General features: G+C 43.2%; 1 protein-coding gene and 1 long non-coding RNA gene across 2 annotated transcripts in view; one reads left to right on the forward strand and one right to left on the reverse strand.

The window, feature by feature from the left end:
• The window catches only part of LOC139557021 (uncharacterized), a 54,633-nt gene extending 42,828 nt beyond the window's left edge, over positions 1–11,805 (forward strand). The window contains exon 8 of the long non-coding RNA XR_011671318.1: positions 8,515–11,805. This is a non-coding gene — a long non-coding RNA (uncharacterized lncRNA). The remainder of the gene's footprint in view (positions 1–8,514) is intronic.
• On the reverse strand, positions 11,520–16,789 carry LOC139557016 (short-chain dehydrogenase/reductase 3-like). The gene is made up of 6 exons (XM_071371310.1): positions 15,838–16,789; positions 14,340–14,486; positions 13,485–13,604; positions 12,665–12,903; positions 12,212–12,337; positions 11,520–11,968 (listed from the first exon to the last, which is right to left on the reverse strand). The coding sequence occupies exons 1-6, from the start codon at positions 16,087–16,089 to the stop codon at positions 11,884–11,886; spliced, it is 969 nt and encodes a 322-aa protein (XP_071227411.1). The 5' UTR covers positions 16,090–16,789; the 3' UTR covers positions 11,520–11,883.
• Between the last annotated feature and the right edge of the window lie 116 nt (positions 16,790–16,905).

Here is a 16,905-nt window from a genome sequence, read left to right on the forward strand (position 1 = left end):
TCGCCCTTCGTCTCTCCCAAGTTGTCAGGCATTCCCTTGGCAGCAAGAGCCTCTCGGTGGATGCTGCAGTGTACCCAAGTGCCATCGGGAGCAACTGCTTGCACGCGCGTTACCACTCCACTATGTCTCCCTGTCATGGCTTTTGCGCCATCAGTACAGATACCAACACATCTTGACCACAACTCCATTTGATGTCACAAAGCTGTCCAGTACTTTAAAAAATATTCTCTCATGTTGTCCTGGTTTCCAGTGGTTTGCAGAAGAGGATGTCTTCCTTAATTGACCCCCCATAAACGTAACAGACATATATCAGGAGCTGTGCCAGGCCCGCCATGTCTGTTGACTCATCCAGCTGTAACGCATATAATTCACTGGCTTGAATACGAAGCAGTAATTGTTTCAAAACATCTCCTGCCATGTCACTGATGCGTCGTGAAACAGTGTTGTTTGATGAAGACATTGTCTGTATAGTTTTTTGGGCCTTTTCCCCCAGCATTGTCCCAGCCATATCCACGACAGCAGGAAGAAATTAAGTCCTCCACAATAGTATGGAGCTTGCCTGTCCTAGCCACTCGGTAGCTCACCACATAAGACACTTCTAGCCCCTTCTTATTTATTAATGGTATCTGTTGCTTTTATACATGTCTTACTACTCGAATGTCGTCTTTATTCTCGCTTTAAAAACTCCCATGGCTTATTTTTCAAATTGTCATGATTCATTTCTAAATGTATGCGCAAGAGTGAAGGTTTCCCACGAGAGAGAAATGGTTAATGTGATTGGATGTTAATTATTTGACTGGGCTACCTGTATTTGACATTGTGTTGTTATTTCTCTGAACACTAGATGGTTTCATTTTATTTTTGGCAGTGAAATGAGGCTACTCAGGCAAGGAAAAAATCGGGTCCGGATTGGCCACCGCTGCACTTGGTTCAGTAGCGCAACATAGTAGAGACTTAGAGAGTCCGACATCCCAAGAATCGCACAATTTTAACAGTGAATTTTTTGCAAACGGGTGTTTTAACAACTTCTGTATATTTAGAACACAATACGATGAATGTAAGATTGCGCCGGAGCAGAAGGCAGACGATTTACGTGCCCCCAACCAATTGTGTTTTTTTGTTTGTTTATCTGCCTTGTTTAACTTATTTTTGTACTTATTTTGTACATAATGTTGCCGCTACCATCTCTTATAACCGAAAATAACTTCTAGACATCAGGACTGCGATTACTCACCACGGACTAGCAGAATCCTTTTTCTTCTTTCACGACTCTGACGAGCCCGAAGCGGAGGATTTACGGCTCCCTCGGGAACAGGCCCCAACCCCCGTGATCTGTGTGAAGAGGCAGAGAAAGAGGGGCTGCCTTCTGAGAATTCTAAGGCGATCGAATAAACCCCCACTTCCCTCAATTCTGCTAGCAAATGTGCAATCTTTGGACAATACAATTGAGTTACGTGGAAGATTACACTACCAACGGGACATTAAACACTGTAACATCTTATGCTTCACGGAGTCGTGGCTGAACGACGACAATATCAACATACAGCTGTCTGGTTATACGATGTACCGACAGGATAGAACAGCGGTGTCTCGTAAGACAAGGGGCGGCGGACTATGTATTTTTGTAAATAACAGCTGGTGCACTATATCTAAGGAAGTCTCGAGCTATTGCTCGCCTGAGGTAGAGTATATTATGATAAGCTGTAGACCACACTACCTACCAATAGAGTTCTCATCTGTATTTTTCGTAGCTGTTTACATACCACCTCAGTCAGAGGTTGGCACTAAGATGGCATTGAATGAGCTGTATTCCGCCATAAGCAAACAAGAAAACGCTCACCCAGAGGCGGCGCTCCTAGTAGCCATGGACTTTAATGCAGGGAAACTTACATCAGTTTTACCAAATTTCTATCAGCATGTTAAATGTGCAACCAGAGGAAAAAGAACTCTGGCCCACCTATACTGCACACACAGACTCATACAAAGCTCTCCCTCGCCCTCCATTTGGCAAATCTGACCATAATTCTATCCTCCTGATTCCTGCTTACAAGCAAAAATTAATGCAGTAAGCACCAGTAACTAGATCAATAAAAAAGTGGTCAGATGAAGCAGATGCTAAGCTACAGGACTGTTTTGCTAGCACAGACTGGAATATGTTCCTCCAATGGCATTGAGGAGTACACCACATATGTCATTGGCTTCATCAATAAGTGCATCGAGGACGTCGTCCCCACAGTAACCGTACATACATACCCCAACCAGAAGCCATGGATTACAGGCAGCATCCACACTGAGCTAAAGGCTAGAGCTGCTGCTTTCAAGGAGCGGGACTCTAACCCGGAAGCTTATACGAAATCGTGCTATGCCCTCCGACGAACCATCAAACAAGCAAAGCGTCAATACAGGATTAAGATCGAGTCGTACTACACGGGCTCTGATGCTCGTCGGATGTGACGGGGCTTGCAAACCACAACAGTTGAGAGCACCAGCACCAATTGAGAGCATCAGCTGTACCGGAAGATTGTGTGATCACGCTCTCCGCAGCTGATGTGAGTAAGACCTTCAGACAAGTCAACATTCACAAGGCCGCAGGGCCAGACGGATTACCAGGATGTGTACTCCGAGCATTGACCAACTGGCAAGTGTCTTCACTTACATTTTCAACCTCTCCCTGTCTGAGTCTGTAATACCAACATGTTTTAAGCAAACCACCATAGTGCCTGTGCCCAAGAACACTAACGTAACCTGCCTAAATGACTACCGACCCGTAGCACTCACGTCTGTAACCATGAGTGCTTTGAAAGGCTGGTCATGGCTCACATCAACACCATCATCCCAGAAACCCTAAATCCACTCCAATTTGCATACAGCCCCAACATATCCACAGATGATGCAATCTCTTGCACTCCACACTGCCCTTTCCTACCTGGACAAGAATTTCGCTACACTCGCATTAACATCTGCTAACCATGTGTATGTGACAAATAAAATTTGATTTGATTTGGACAAAAGGAACACCTATGTGAGAATGCTATTCATTGACTACAGCTTAGCGTTCAACACCATAGTGCCCTCAAAGCTCATCAATAAGCTAAGGACCCTGGGACTAAACACCTCCCTCTGCAACTGGATCCTGGACTTCCTGATGGGCCGCCCCCAGGTTGTAAAGGTAGGTAACAACACATCCGCCACGCTGATCCTCAACACAGGGGCCCCTCAGGGGTGCGTGCTCAGCCCCCTCCTGTACACCCTGTTCACTCATGACTGCACGACCAAGCACGACTCCAACACCATCATTAAATTTGCCGATGACACAACAGTGGTAGGCCTGATCACCGACAACAACAAGACAGCCTATAGGGAGGAGGTCAGAGACCTGGTCGTGTGGTGCCAGGACAACAACCTCTCTCTCAACGTGATCAAGACAAAGGAGATGATTGTGGACTACAGGAAAAAGAGGACCGAGCATGCCCACATTCTCATGGAGGGGCTGCAGTGGAGCAGGTAGAGAGCTTCAAGTTCCTTGGTGTCCACATCACCAACAAACTAACATGGTCCAAGCACACCGAGACAGTCGTGAATAGGACAAAACCTATTCCCCCTCAGGAGACTGAAAAGATTTGGCATGGGTCTTCAGATGCTCTAAAGGTTCTACAGCTGCACCATCGAGGGCTTTTAGCAGCACCTCCCCCAGTTTCGCAGTGATGTGTTTGGGGGCTTTCAGCCCACCCAGAAAGTAGTACTTCATTACTCAATCATTTCAATACAATAATAACGAAATTTAAAAGGCACTCGCACATCTGAGCAATCTTTTTTGCAGGTTTCATGGTAACAGTTGGACAAGATGAGGGGAAAAGGAAACCGCACACTGCTCTTGATAGTATCACTGATCTTTAATAAGCTTACGTATCGGCCTCACGGCCTTCGTCAGAGCTTCTTGCTAAGCAATCACTAGCCTGCTATTTAGCGGAGTGGGTGTGTGGTGCACATCTGGGTTTAAGGGTCTCTTTTCCAAGCTTTAAAGGATAAACATTCAACATTGGCCATGCTGTCAATCCAGCATGACTTCTGCCACATTCGAAACAACTAGAAACTCTGAACTGGGATATCTCAGACTTTAGTGAGTTCAAGACAACTGGGAACACTGAAAAAAACTAGATCCGACTGGGAAAAAAGGTTTTGAACTGTCATCCAACTCGGAATTCCAAGTTGGGAACTCGGGCCTCTTTCTAGAGCTCTGACCTGAAGATCACTGACATCATGATGCAGCATTATTTTTTTTTCGAGGTCCCAGTTGTCTTGAAAGCATCATAAATCCAGAGAATGACAGACTTTGATGACAAAATTTCCCAGCAAAAGTGCTGAACAAGTGTTATATTGACTAATCTGTTCTAGCTCGTTTATTAATGTCTTAATCAAAATTATGGATTGCCTCAATCGTCGTCCGCTTATGCCATAGTTTGTACATCTAAATTGTCGGTAGAAACAACATTTCTACTTTGTTTAGGAAAGTCAGCCATATCAGCTATATTTTTTAAAGGGCAGTAAATGAGGCTGAATGAACTGTTTCGCTGCCAGACAAGGCTCTGCTGATAGCCAGGTGTAGCAGTGGTAAGGTGTTGGTACTGCTGTTGGGACAGCTTTATGTAGGCCCTAACAGTTTGCGGGCACCATTTGTCACCGTTATAGTACAATTGATGTATTGTTTAGTGTTGTGTAGTGTAGTGTAGTGGCTTTTCTGGCATGCATAAACATTTTTGTGGGGGAGCTTGCCCCACCAAGATTTACATGCTAAAATCGCCACTGGGTGTGAATACTGTATAATGGATCTATATACACTGCTCAAAAAAATTAAGGGAACACTAAAATAACACATCCTAGATCTGAATGAATGAAATATTCTTATTAAATACTTTTTTCTTTACATAGTTGAATGTGCTGACAACAAAATCACACAAAAATTATCAATGGAAATCAAATTTATCTACCCATGGAGGCCTGGATTTGGAGTCACACTCAAAATTAAAGTGGAAAACCACACTACAGGCTGATCCAACTTTGATGTAATGTCCTTAAAACAAGTCAAAATGAGGCTCAGTAGTGTGTGTGGCCTCCACGTGCCTGTATGACCTCCCTACAACGCCTGGGCATGCTCCTGATGAGGTGGCGGATGGTCTCCTGAGGGATCTCCTCCCAGACCTGGACTAAAGCATCCGCCAACTCCTGGCCAGTCTGTGGTGCAACGTGGCGTTGGTGGATGGAGCGAGACATGATGTCCCAGATGTGCTCAATTGGATTCAGGTCTGGGGAACGGGCGGGCCAGTCCATAGCATCAATGCCTGCCTCTTGCAGGAACTGCTGACACACTCCAGCCACATGAGGTCTAGCATTGTCTTGCATTAGGAGGAACCCAGGGCCAACCGCACCAGCATATGGTCTCACAAGGGGTCTGAGGATCTCATCTCGGTACCTAATGGCAGTCAGGCTACCTCTGGCGAGCACATGGAGGGCTGTGCGGCCCCCCAAAGAAATGCCACCCCACACCATGACTGACCCACCGCCAAACCGGTCATGCTGGAGGATGTTGCAGGCAGCAGAACGTTCTCCACGGCGTCTCCAGACTCTGTCACATGTGCTCAGTGTGAACCTTCTTTCATCTGTGAAGAGCACAGAATTTGCCAATCTTGGTGTTCTCTAGCAAATGCCAAACGTCCTGCACTGTGTTGGGCTGTAAGCACAACCCCCACCTGTGGACGTCGGGCCCTCATACCACCCTCATGGAGTCTGTTTCTGACCGTTTGAGCAGACACATGCACATTTGTGGCCTGCTGGAGGTCATTTTGCAGGGCTCTGGCAGTGCTCCTCCTGCTCCTCCTTGCACAAAGGCGGAGGTAGCGGTCCTGCTGCTGGGTTGTTGCCTTCCTACGGCCTCCTCCACGTCTCCTGATGTACTGGCCTGTCTCCTGGTAGCGCCTCCATGCTCTGGACACTACGCTGACAGACACAGCAAACCTTCTTGCCACAGCTCGCATTGATGTGCCATCCTGGATGAGCTGCACTACCTGAGCCACTAGTGTGGGTTGTAGACTCCGTCTCATGCTACCACTAGAGTGAAAGCACCGCCAGCATTCAAAAGTGACCAAAACATCAGCCAGGAAGCATAGGAACTGAGAAGTGGTCTGTGGTCACCACCTGCAGAACCACTCCTTTATTGGGGGTGTCTTGCTAGTTGCCTATAATTTCCACCTGTTGTCTATTCTATTTGCACAACAGCATGTGAAATTTATTGTCAATCAGTGTTGCTTCCTAAGTGGACAGTTTGATTTCACAGAAGTGTGATTGACTTGGAGTTACATAGTGTTGTTTAAGTGTTCCCTTTATTTTTTTGAGCAGTGTATATATATTCAAATAAATGCCCTTTTTCTTGCTCGCAAATTGAATTGGACAGGAGGCTAAAGCACTGGTACACTTTTGTGTACAAAGCATTGATGGGACAACTCCCTTTGTATCTCTGTTCCTTACTGACAAGATCTGTCACTCAATACAGTCTTCGTTCACAGTCGTTGCTGTCCTTGTCTCTTCCTAAGGTTAGAACTGAGATGGGGAAACAATCTTTTCCCCATAATGCCCTTCATCCTGGAACATGCTTCAAAAGATATTAAAGTTAGGGGAGTTAGTGTCCTTGCATGTTTCGATAGCTGCAGTTGTTTCTAATCTTCAATTGTATCTGTAACACATTGTCTTTTGTGTGTATTTTGTATTTTTTCTGTAATATATGGTGTACACGCTGCTATTTCCCTGTTTTGCCTTCTTTCCAGGTCGCCCTCGCAAAATAGGTTTTTAACCTCAATGGGTCTTACCTGGTTAAATAAAGGTAAAAAAAATATATAAAAATCTCTGCGGCCGTCCATTAAATTTCGAAATCCTGTTGTGGCCCACCAGACAAAAAAAGTTTGCCCACCCCTGGCCTAATTTTTAGCCTATTGTCTAAGAAGTCATTGGTTAGGTTCGACTTGCTAGGGGGATGGCCCGTAGAGAAAATGGCACAGCACAGGTTCCAGAAAAACAGTTGCTTTCAAACTATGGATTTTGTTGCTAATAGAGATAAGACAGTAATTCTGCTCATAAATTATGCATGTATGAACTACATTTGGACACATTCAGCCCAAAGTGGGAGGTTTAAAAAATACTTAGTAGTCGCCAAAGTTCCGGAGCATGTCTTTGAGGTTTAGAAAGAGTCTTTGCAACGGATCAGACCGCAAACCCCTATTGAGCCCCCATGAAGCTGCAGTGATCTTAACAGACAGAACATTTGGAATTAAAAGATTCCCGGAACTGTGAGACACGATCCTTGCTCGTTTGGACTCCCCTGCCTCTTTCGCTGGAGTTGCTGAAGTCTTTTAAAGCCAGCTCAATCAAATCCATGGCCAGGGTTTCAGTGTGTTTGAGCAATGATTGGATGCAGGCTCTGAAGTCTGTCTGATTCCAGAAGCCATGTGATTATGAAAATGTATACAAATAGATCTTGGACAATTATGCGGATGAGTTTTCATTACATTTGAATATCAGATGAATGTTGTATGAATGTTGTAAGAGAACCTATGTTACGGAGAGAGAGAGTTCAGTGCCTCGCTCGCTCACAGAAAGGCCGCGAGAAGCCTTTGCATACCGAGGTAATTGGTAGTAATGGAGGGGTTTCACAATTCATTTGCATCAAGAGAGAAATGAGGTAGTGGCAAGCAAAATCTCTCTCTTTACAGAGGGCAGCAGCACCAACTTTAGAAGAACCCAAGTCAATGTATCTAAAGCCTAGCTAGGAGGATGGACATTTTTTATTGGTGCATTGTCTGTCACGTGCCACGGTGTATGCCGTTTGCTCCCTTTCTTGCACACCGCAGCATCCCACTTCTCTAGTTTCACAAGTCGGACAAGAACTTTGTGAATGTTAAAGACTGGTAATTGATGCACCTCTCGGCCACCTGAGCCTCCACTCAAGAGAGCTGCCTGCCTTCCAAGGCCTCAGGGTGAAGAGTTCAGGACAGGGGGAATATTCTGTCTGTCCAACCACCTCCTCAAATCTATCTGCTGTTTGGCTAACCTTGCTATGAACTCACCTCCTGAGATTTGACCGGTCTTCTCCAACACACACTCAGAGGTTGGGCCATTACATTCTGAAACTTTTCTAGTCTAAAACAAACAATCACTTTATCACTTTTGTATCTAATTGGCCAAAGTAGTATTATAGTAATGGATGAGCCTCCCCTGCATTTGAGCACATAAATATGACCAAGTGAATTTGTTTTATCAAGTAACTTTGACAGTTTTTTGCCCACAAGAATTCTTTGAACAAGATTTGGATACGTCATTGTGCGTAAATTTGAATGTTCAATATCTACACCTGAATGCTAAACACAATAACCACTAAAACTTAACCTGAATGACTGCCCTTACCTAGCAAAGGCAAGTTATTAACAGAACGTAGAAAAAACGATAATATTGGTCTCTGTGTTCCAGATTGATAACCGCACTAAAGAAGATTAAAAGATGGAGCTGAGAGGAAAAGATGAAGAAAGGGGGTACCAGGAAGTGTATTCAGTAGGCACAGTATAGGATCAAATACATGTTCTCCTGTTTGTCAGATGAATGTTGATCGTATTGCCTGTTTCCCCCTTAAACCATGGGTCTTCCAATGGAAGGAGGTTCTCCGGTACGCTTTCCTATGGAGCTGAGAGAGTGTTATGACAACCCTAACAAAGCGAACAATGAGCTCACAATTGGCAGGGCTGCAGCACAGGAATGTTGACCATGAGATGGCTGGAGGCTTTGGCAGAACATGAACAAGCACACGGAGAAGACTGGATCTGTCTACACATACACATCACACAATAATACATGTATAATAAGTATTTAATACAGCATTTTCCACTATAGGGGAGAACCTGCAACCTGCTGGCTTGCCAAAGCAGTGATTGGGGACATCGTCCTGTGTAGGGTGCTGTCGTTTGTTGGGATGTTAAACGGGTGTCCTGACTCTCTAAGGTCATTAAAGATCCAATGGCACTTATTGTAAGAATAGGGGTGTAAACCCTGGTGTCCTGGATAAATTCCCAATCTGTCTGTCATACCATCATGGCCACCTAATCATCCCCAGCTTCCAATTGGCTCATTCATCCTCCTTCCTCTCCCCTGTAACTATTCCCCAGGTCGTTGCTGTAAATGAATATGTTCTCAGTCAACTAACCTGGTAAAATAAGGTTTAAATAAAAATAAAAGAACTGAGGGGAAAGTAACACTTTTTTTTACTAATTACCCAGAGATCGATAGAGGTAGAGAGACCCTTATTTATGACAACCAGTGCCTTTAGAAATTATTCATACCCTTGACTTTTCCCCCACACTTTGTTGTGTTACAGCCTGGATTTTAAATTGATTTAATTGAGATTTTGTGTCACTGGCCTACACACAATACCCCCTATTGTCAACGTGGGAATTCTGTTTTTGTTAAGGCAAGCCTAAGTATGTTCAGGAGTAAAAATTTGCTTAAGTCACATAAATTGCATGGACTAACTTTGTAGGCAATAATAGTGTTGAACATGATTTTTGAATGACTACCTCATCTCTGTACCCCAAACACACACAAGTATCTGTAAGGTCCCTCAGTTGAGCAGTGAATTTCAAACACAGATTCAACCACAACGATCAGGGAGGTTTTCCAATGCATTGCAAATAAGGGCATCTATTGGGAGATGGGTAAAAATAAAAAAGCTGAATTTAAAAAAAAAAGCAGACATTGAACTTTGAATGGTGTATCAATGGTGTATCTCTACAAAGATACAGGCGTCCTTCCTAACTCAGTTGTCAGAGAGAACAGAAACCGCTCAGGGATTTCATCATGAGTGCAACGATGACTTAAACGGTGTAATGGCTGTGATAGGAGAAGCCAGGATGGATCAACAACATTGTAGTTACTCCACAATACTAACCTAAATGACAGAGTGAAAAGACGAAAGCCTGTACAGGATAAAAAATATTCCAAAATATGCATCCTGTTTACAATAAGGCAATAAAGTAAAACTGCAAAATATGTGGCAAATTAATTAACTTTATGTCCTGAATACAACGAGTTATGTTTGGGGCAAATCCAACACAGCACATCACTAAGTACCACTCTTCAAATTTTCAATCATGGTGGCGGCTGCATCATGTTATGGGTATGCTTGTCATCGGCAAGGACTACAGAGTTATATTTAGGATAAAAATAAACTAAATAGAGCTAAGCACAGGCAAAATCCTAGAGGAAAACCTGGTTTAGTCTGCCTTTCCACAGACACTGGGAGACAAATTCACCTTTCAGCAGGACAATAACATAAAACACAAGGCCAAATATACACTAGAGTGGCTTACCAAGATGACATTGAATGTTCTTGAGTGGCCTAGTTACAGTTTTGACTTAAATCGTCTTGAACATCTATGGCAAGACTTGAAAATGGCTGTCTAGCGATCAACAACCAACTTGAAAAGAGCTTGAAGAATTTTTTTAAAGAATAATGTGCGAATATTTTACAATCCAGGTGAGCAAAGCTTTTGGAGACTTACCCAGAAAGACGCACAGCTGTATTCACTGCCAAAGGTGATTCAACATGTATTGACTCAGGGGTGTGAATACTTATGTAAATTAGATATTTAATTTTCAATACATTTTCAAACATGTCTAAAAACATGTTTTCTCTTTGTCATTATGGGGTAGTGTGTAGATGCGTGAGAGAGAATATTTTTGATTGAATCCATTTTGAAACCAGGCTGTAAAACATCAAATTGTGGAATAAGTCAAGGGTATGAATCCTTTCTGAAGGCCCTGTCTGTGCTCTACCATTAGCAACTGTAATTTCATCTTTAGACGAGCAGCTGTTGTGTAGCTCTTAGTGCCAAGCCGCGGCGTTAATGTTTCTAATGTGCAAATGGGCAGGTCATTCTTGAATTACAGTGGCATTTGGGCATGACATTGGAGAAAATTAACTTCATTTTTCTAGTTTATGTATTTGGGTACATTTTCCCAATCTAAATAAACTAATATGGTAGCTTAATGACTTTACAAATGTTTTACCATGATGTTAACATTGTGCCACCAGTTGGATTATTAACACCAATGATGGTAACACCAATGAGACATTTTAGGTAAATAAGGATTTTCTGACATGGAGGCCACAAATGCTCAAATCTAAAGTGAACAATCCTTTAAAAGTAATTTACTAAAATGATATTATTAATTATTTTGCTCACAATGTTTTTTCCCTTTATTTAAACACCATCTGACACTGGATTTAGACACACCAAGTTATCAATGGAATCCTTCAATTTATGACATACTAAAAGGTTAGCTAAGAGTTCTCTTTAATATAGACCCTTCCCCGATAACAGTTTGCCACTGGAGTCCTTGTTTATCTTTGTAATGAGTGATTTTCAAGGCGGTAACACCAATGACATGAAACTGAGTGACACGTTATACTAGTAAAGAAAATAGTTATTTAAATAGCCTTTGTTTTAATTGATCTATACAATATATTAAATAGTTTCGTTCACTTTCTAGCATTCATAATAATTGATAGATACAGTATCTCTAAAACACTACAATTCTACACATCACTAGTGGGATACGCCAATTTGCGTACTAAGTACTTTAAACAATGCCTAAACCTACAGTTCTGCAGGATAAAGGACTTGCATTATGTTCTACCATTTATAAACAGTTCAATATATACAAAAACATTTATGATGTGTAACTATGTCATTTTAAATGTGTTTTTCATGGTTGCAAAGGCAAGCGACGCAAATGCCACCGCAATTCAAGAACGACCAGGGCAGTACTCGTGCCTGGCCTCCATTCCTATGTCCGTCCCTTGAAGGTGTCCATGCAGGTGTAGCACCCTGAGAAGCGATGGATCTCCTCCAGGGCCGCCTGAGGCAGGAGGCTGTTGGAGAAGAGAATGGAGCATGTTTATCTAACAGAGGTAGATCATTGAACCACACTTAGATGAAGATGAACTTTGTCTGAGACCTGAAGACTTGTGTTAGCTCCCCAAGCTAGTCCCTAGGGCTTTAGTTCAGAGGGCTAACACAGTTGTTGGCACTCAGAAGACCCAGTGTCACCGCCTCATCTATCTAACTTAGTAGTAGGCTACTCTGGTGTCGTGCCTGGGATTCGGTTCCCCTACCTCTTGAGGATAACGAGAGCGTGCATGGTCCATGGTAAGTAGACGAACGGCGTGTTGGTCCGGACTGCGTCCACCGTCCGCTGGGCCACCAGCTCAGGATTCAGCGGTGGGAAGAGCTGAGGGAACCTGGGGGATGAACACATCACAACACTTTACCTTCAAACTCTCACTTCACTTTTATTTAACCCTGTAAGTCATATTGTCAAATGTGTCTTGGTGAATTTCTTTCACAATATCGATTCATTCTTCCTGTTATTGATGTGTGAATGGGATTGGTCCGTGTAGACATTCCATCCATTGCTTTCTATGGAACCTCTATCTGAGTCCATGTGTCAATTCTGTGTGCTGACTGTGCTTACTGGCTGACCCACTGTAAAACAACTAGAGTGCCATATATGGTAGACTCAATATATGGTAGTTCCAATGTATGGTATCCATGGTGGGCACACTCACCTGACTTTCATGCCCTGAAACATGTCTGTGTTGGTGTGGAAGGGGAGCACGGTGGTGCAGCCCACCCCGGGGCAGTCCAGCAGGCCCAGGGTGAGGCTCTCCATGAAGGCCAGGGACGATGCCTTGGAGGTGCAATAATCTATGGCCCCCGGGATGGAGGACAGGGACAGGATGGAGTTGATGCACACCACGTGGCCATGGCAAAGTTCCAGAATGCGGGGTAGGAACGCTTTGGTGGTCTGGAGAGAGGGAGAGAGGGAGAGAGAGAGAGAAAGAGAGTTAGAGCGAGAGAGACAGAGAGAAACGTGACCGTCTGCACACTGTTCTGCTCCACTCACTACTATTCCCAATTCCTCATTCTCAAAATGAGTTCCCTTCCTACCTTCAGGAATTCACAAGAATAAGAGAGAGGAGTTGCAGCAGTCAGAGGGAATTGGGGAACCGAACCTGTTCCACATCCCATCAGAGCAAATCAGAAGGCAAACTCTAACATCATGAGATCCTTTTAACAGTGTCAGCAAGCCTTCTCAGGTACCAGCATTTGATTTCAGATCTATTGATTCTTAATTATTTTTATTGAACCTTTATTTCAAACAGGGAGTTATATTGAGACCAGTAGTAGATAGAGTACTAAAAACATAACTTCTCCCCTTCATACATTGTGGTATCAACATACGTGGAAAGATAACCTTTATATTTCAAATAACTGAAACAAATCAAAATTCATAAAATGCTTCAATACATAATACAAGACATAACGAATTAGTACTTTCCTGTATCAACATACTTATCTAAAGGAAATCTATTTTTCAACACTCACCCAGAACTGGCCCAGTGTGTTGATGTGTTGAGTCTTCATCAGGGCATCATCGTCACTGTCCATCAGACTCTTCCCATGAACCACTGCTGCGTTATTCACCAGAATGGTGACGTCGCCTACCTAAGAGACAAAAATAAACATATTCTGTTAAAAGGCTTACCTCTTTGTTTTATTACTTTGTTTCCCTTTGTATTAAGTTGCAAGACTGATAAGTGAGCGATAATTATGTCTGATTTTAATCCTTGTTAAGTTAAAGACATGCTCTGGAACTTTGGTGACTAAGTGTTTTTTTAAACCTCCAGCTTTGGGCTGAATGTGTCAATGTGTAGTTCATACATGCATAATCTATAAGCAGAATTGCTGTTTTACCTCAATTAGCCACGAAATCCCTAGTTTGAAAGCGACTGTTTTTTTGGAAGCTGTGCCATTTTCCCTACATTTTCCCTCATGTGGGCCAGCCCCCCAGAAAATTAAGTTCTAGCCCTCGCCATTTGAGTGACAGGTAGGAAGATGCACACATAGCAGAGCGAGAGAGAGAGCCATGACGTGGTGCATATATCTGCACATACGTGACGTAGTACGCAATTTTCAGGGACTACTTTTGTCTTGTGAGCTTTATTTTCAGAACTACTGGCTAAAAAGTATACAAAAGTACCAGAGAATCTCTTAAAGCTGATACATCATATATCCCTGTGAAACACTGTACAGTGGAAGATCCCAAAGGCAACCTTCGAAAGACTGGTTGGACTGTAGACCATTTTCAACACGGTCATGTGTTTGTTATCTAAATGACATAGGAACTGGGTTGTTCATTTGGGTGGGGCTACAGTATCTCGGAGGTTATCTCTACTGTACCTTCTCTCGGACCACCTTGGCCTGCTTGTACACCTCCTCGCGATTGGCCACGTCACACAGGAAGTAGTGGCACTCGACTCCGGTGGTGAGAGAGATCTCCTCGCAGGTCTCCTTCAGACACCTCTCAGTGCGGCCCCACAGGATCACCTGACAACAGGCAGACAAGGTCAAAAAGAACAGTCTATTGGCCTGAGAACACATATTTGGACTTGTGTCATCTTGTAGGAATCACAAATAAACACACAGGCTTTCTGGGCGGCAAGAAAAATGTTGTTTTTTGTAGATTAATGATCATTGCATGCATTTCTTAAACCAGTGCTCAGGTAGCCTACAGTAGGTTCAAGATATGAAGTTATATTCTATTACGTTAACATCTTTCCCATCTGTTTGAGATTGCTGTGCATTGCAAAGTGCTATATCTTGAATTGCTCATGGAGGAGGCATTGGCTAGAGATTTTGAGCAGACACAAGTTCTTTGATTTGCAGTTTTGGAGTGAAAACCAGAGACAAAGATCTAATATCTGTCCCCAGAGGGGCCCCTGTACACTGATAACCTTGGATGTCTAGCTACTGGCCCCACTACACACACAAACACATGCAAGACACGTGAGCATGCACACAAACGCAGACAGACACGCACGCACATACACATTCACCAGACTCTCACACAGACACATGAACACAGACACACGGACAGACAGAGATAACCATCGGATCATTTTACAACATTGACAAATGCTTCGGTGATAAAAGGAATATTTTCACTGAACCGAACTGTGCCTTCCACTACCCTGTCAGTGAACTTTCTTGAACAGTCACTGGGGACCCGGAGAGGCTAGAGTTGAGGTTAAAAAGTCAAATATCATTGTAGCACTACGGAGCCAACCGCCCAACCTGTCATCAACCCATTGTAAAGCACAGGGACTGAGGAAACACCTGTGTTTGTGTGCCTTTACAATCAGGGACTGAGGAAACACCTGTGTTTGTGTGCCTTTACAATAAAATGAATGGGGAAGGGAACACACTACACATCATACGTCCCCCAGGTCAGCTAGGGGACGAGAGGAGTTCAGGCTCCGTTCCACTAGCCTACTTTAGTGAGTGCTTTCCCAATTACATTTCACATGGAAAACAAACACACCGAGAGTGACTGATAGACTCAAGTTTTTAATAGAACTAAAGCTATAATATAAGTTATACAACAATACAATAGATTTTGAAGTTATGCTTGAATCAAATAGAGTATAAATTATAAAACATCTCCAACAACTCTTTCTTCTCCCAACTTTCACATGAGGTAAAATGTTAATGGATTCTTGTTCATATTCTTCTTTCTTTTTTAAATAAGATAACATACAAGCTGTACAAAGTGATGTGAGCACGCTACAGTGGTGGATATGACTGTTTGGCAGTGGATTGCTTTTTAATTGTGCGTTTATCATATTGATGATATGCGCAATGACGCACAAATGCATAATAGCGCACAGTGATTGTTTACCTTTTTTGCCCCATGTTTTGCGAACTCTTTCCCCAAATGCCGACCGATGCCCCGTCCACCGCCGGTGATCAGCACCACCTCTCCACGTAGGTCCTTCCGTCTGCTCGGGAGCAACAACCCAAAGCATGCTTTTAATATGCAGAAGAGGATGTGGAACGGGAAAAGCAAAGCGTGTCCCAAGTTATTTAGTTCCATTACGACTTTGAGGTATAAAGATGCCTTTTTCTGAGAATACAATTGGAGTATCCACATAGGCAATGCACACCTTCCCAAAGTGCGTGGATGCCAGATGTTGGAATTTTAAGTCTTCTCCATAACACTACCCCTCTACGACAGAATTATCATCACTCCAGTTTGAATATCAGATGTTGACACATAAGTCTTTGTTATAATAGGCACAGTACGAACATGCAGTGACAATAGCTGACATTGAGAGCCAATGCCAACAGTGCGTGCGCCAACCAACACAATTTGGATTTGACTTCTTCGACTATGCTCAGCCTTTTCAATCCCAGCACTGTCTGACTACCGGTATGACGACAATATGGCTTTATATAGCCCATTAATGTTGATTGACAGTTGTTGGAGATTAAAGTCCCTCCGATTTAACTGTGCGTTAACGGCTGTTGCTCATTTTCTTTCTCTCCACCCCCAAGAGAGCTGCGAGAGGAGAAAGTCGCATGGGGAAAAAGTATGAATTGCAGAGGACAGGGGTTACATGATCAAGTTTACAACCACCACTGTCTTTATGTTATGAATTGCCAATAGGTTGTCATAACTATATAGAAGTAGCCTATGTGTTATTTGATTACTCTGGTGATATATCAGTAATGCCATAAAGATCGTGTTTTAAGGTGACGATATTCAACATGAGATCACTTGGAACTCTCATCTGATTGTAGGCTCAAGTTCCATCATATATCTCTATTCCCCGGACAGCACATATTCAAACAATACCTGTTTGGTCACATTGGCACCTTGACTCTGATTTGGTGTCGGTAAAATAAACTGGGCTGTGCATTCAAGTAGGGACCATTACCGCAGACTGTACATTTCTCTTAAAAGAAT

This window comes from Salvelinus alpinus, chromosome 28, assembly GCF_045679555.1.
Source record: "Salvelinus alpinus chromosome 28, SLU_Salpinus.1, whole genome shotgun sequence".
NCBI classification, from domain to species: domain Eukaryota; kingdom Metazoa; phylum Chordata; class Actinopteri; order Salmoniformes; family Salmonidae; genus Salvelinus; species Salvelinus alpinus.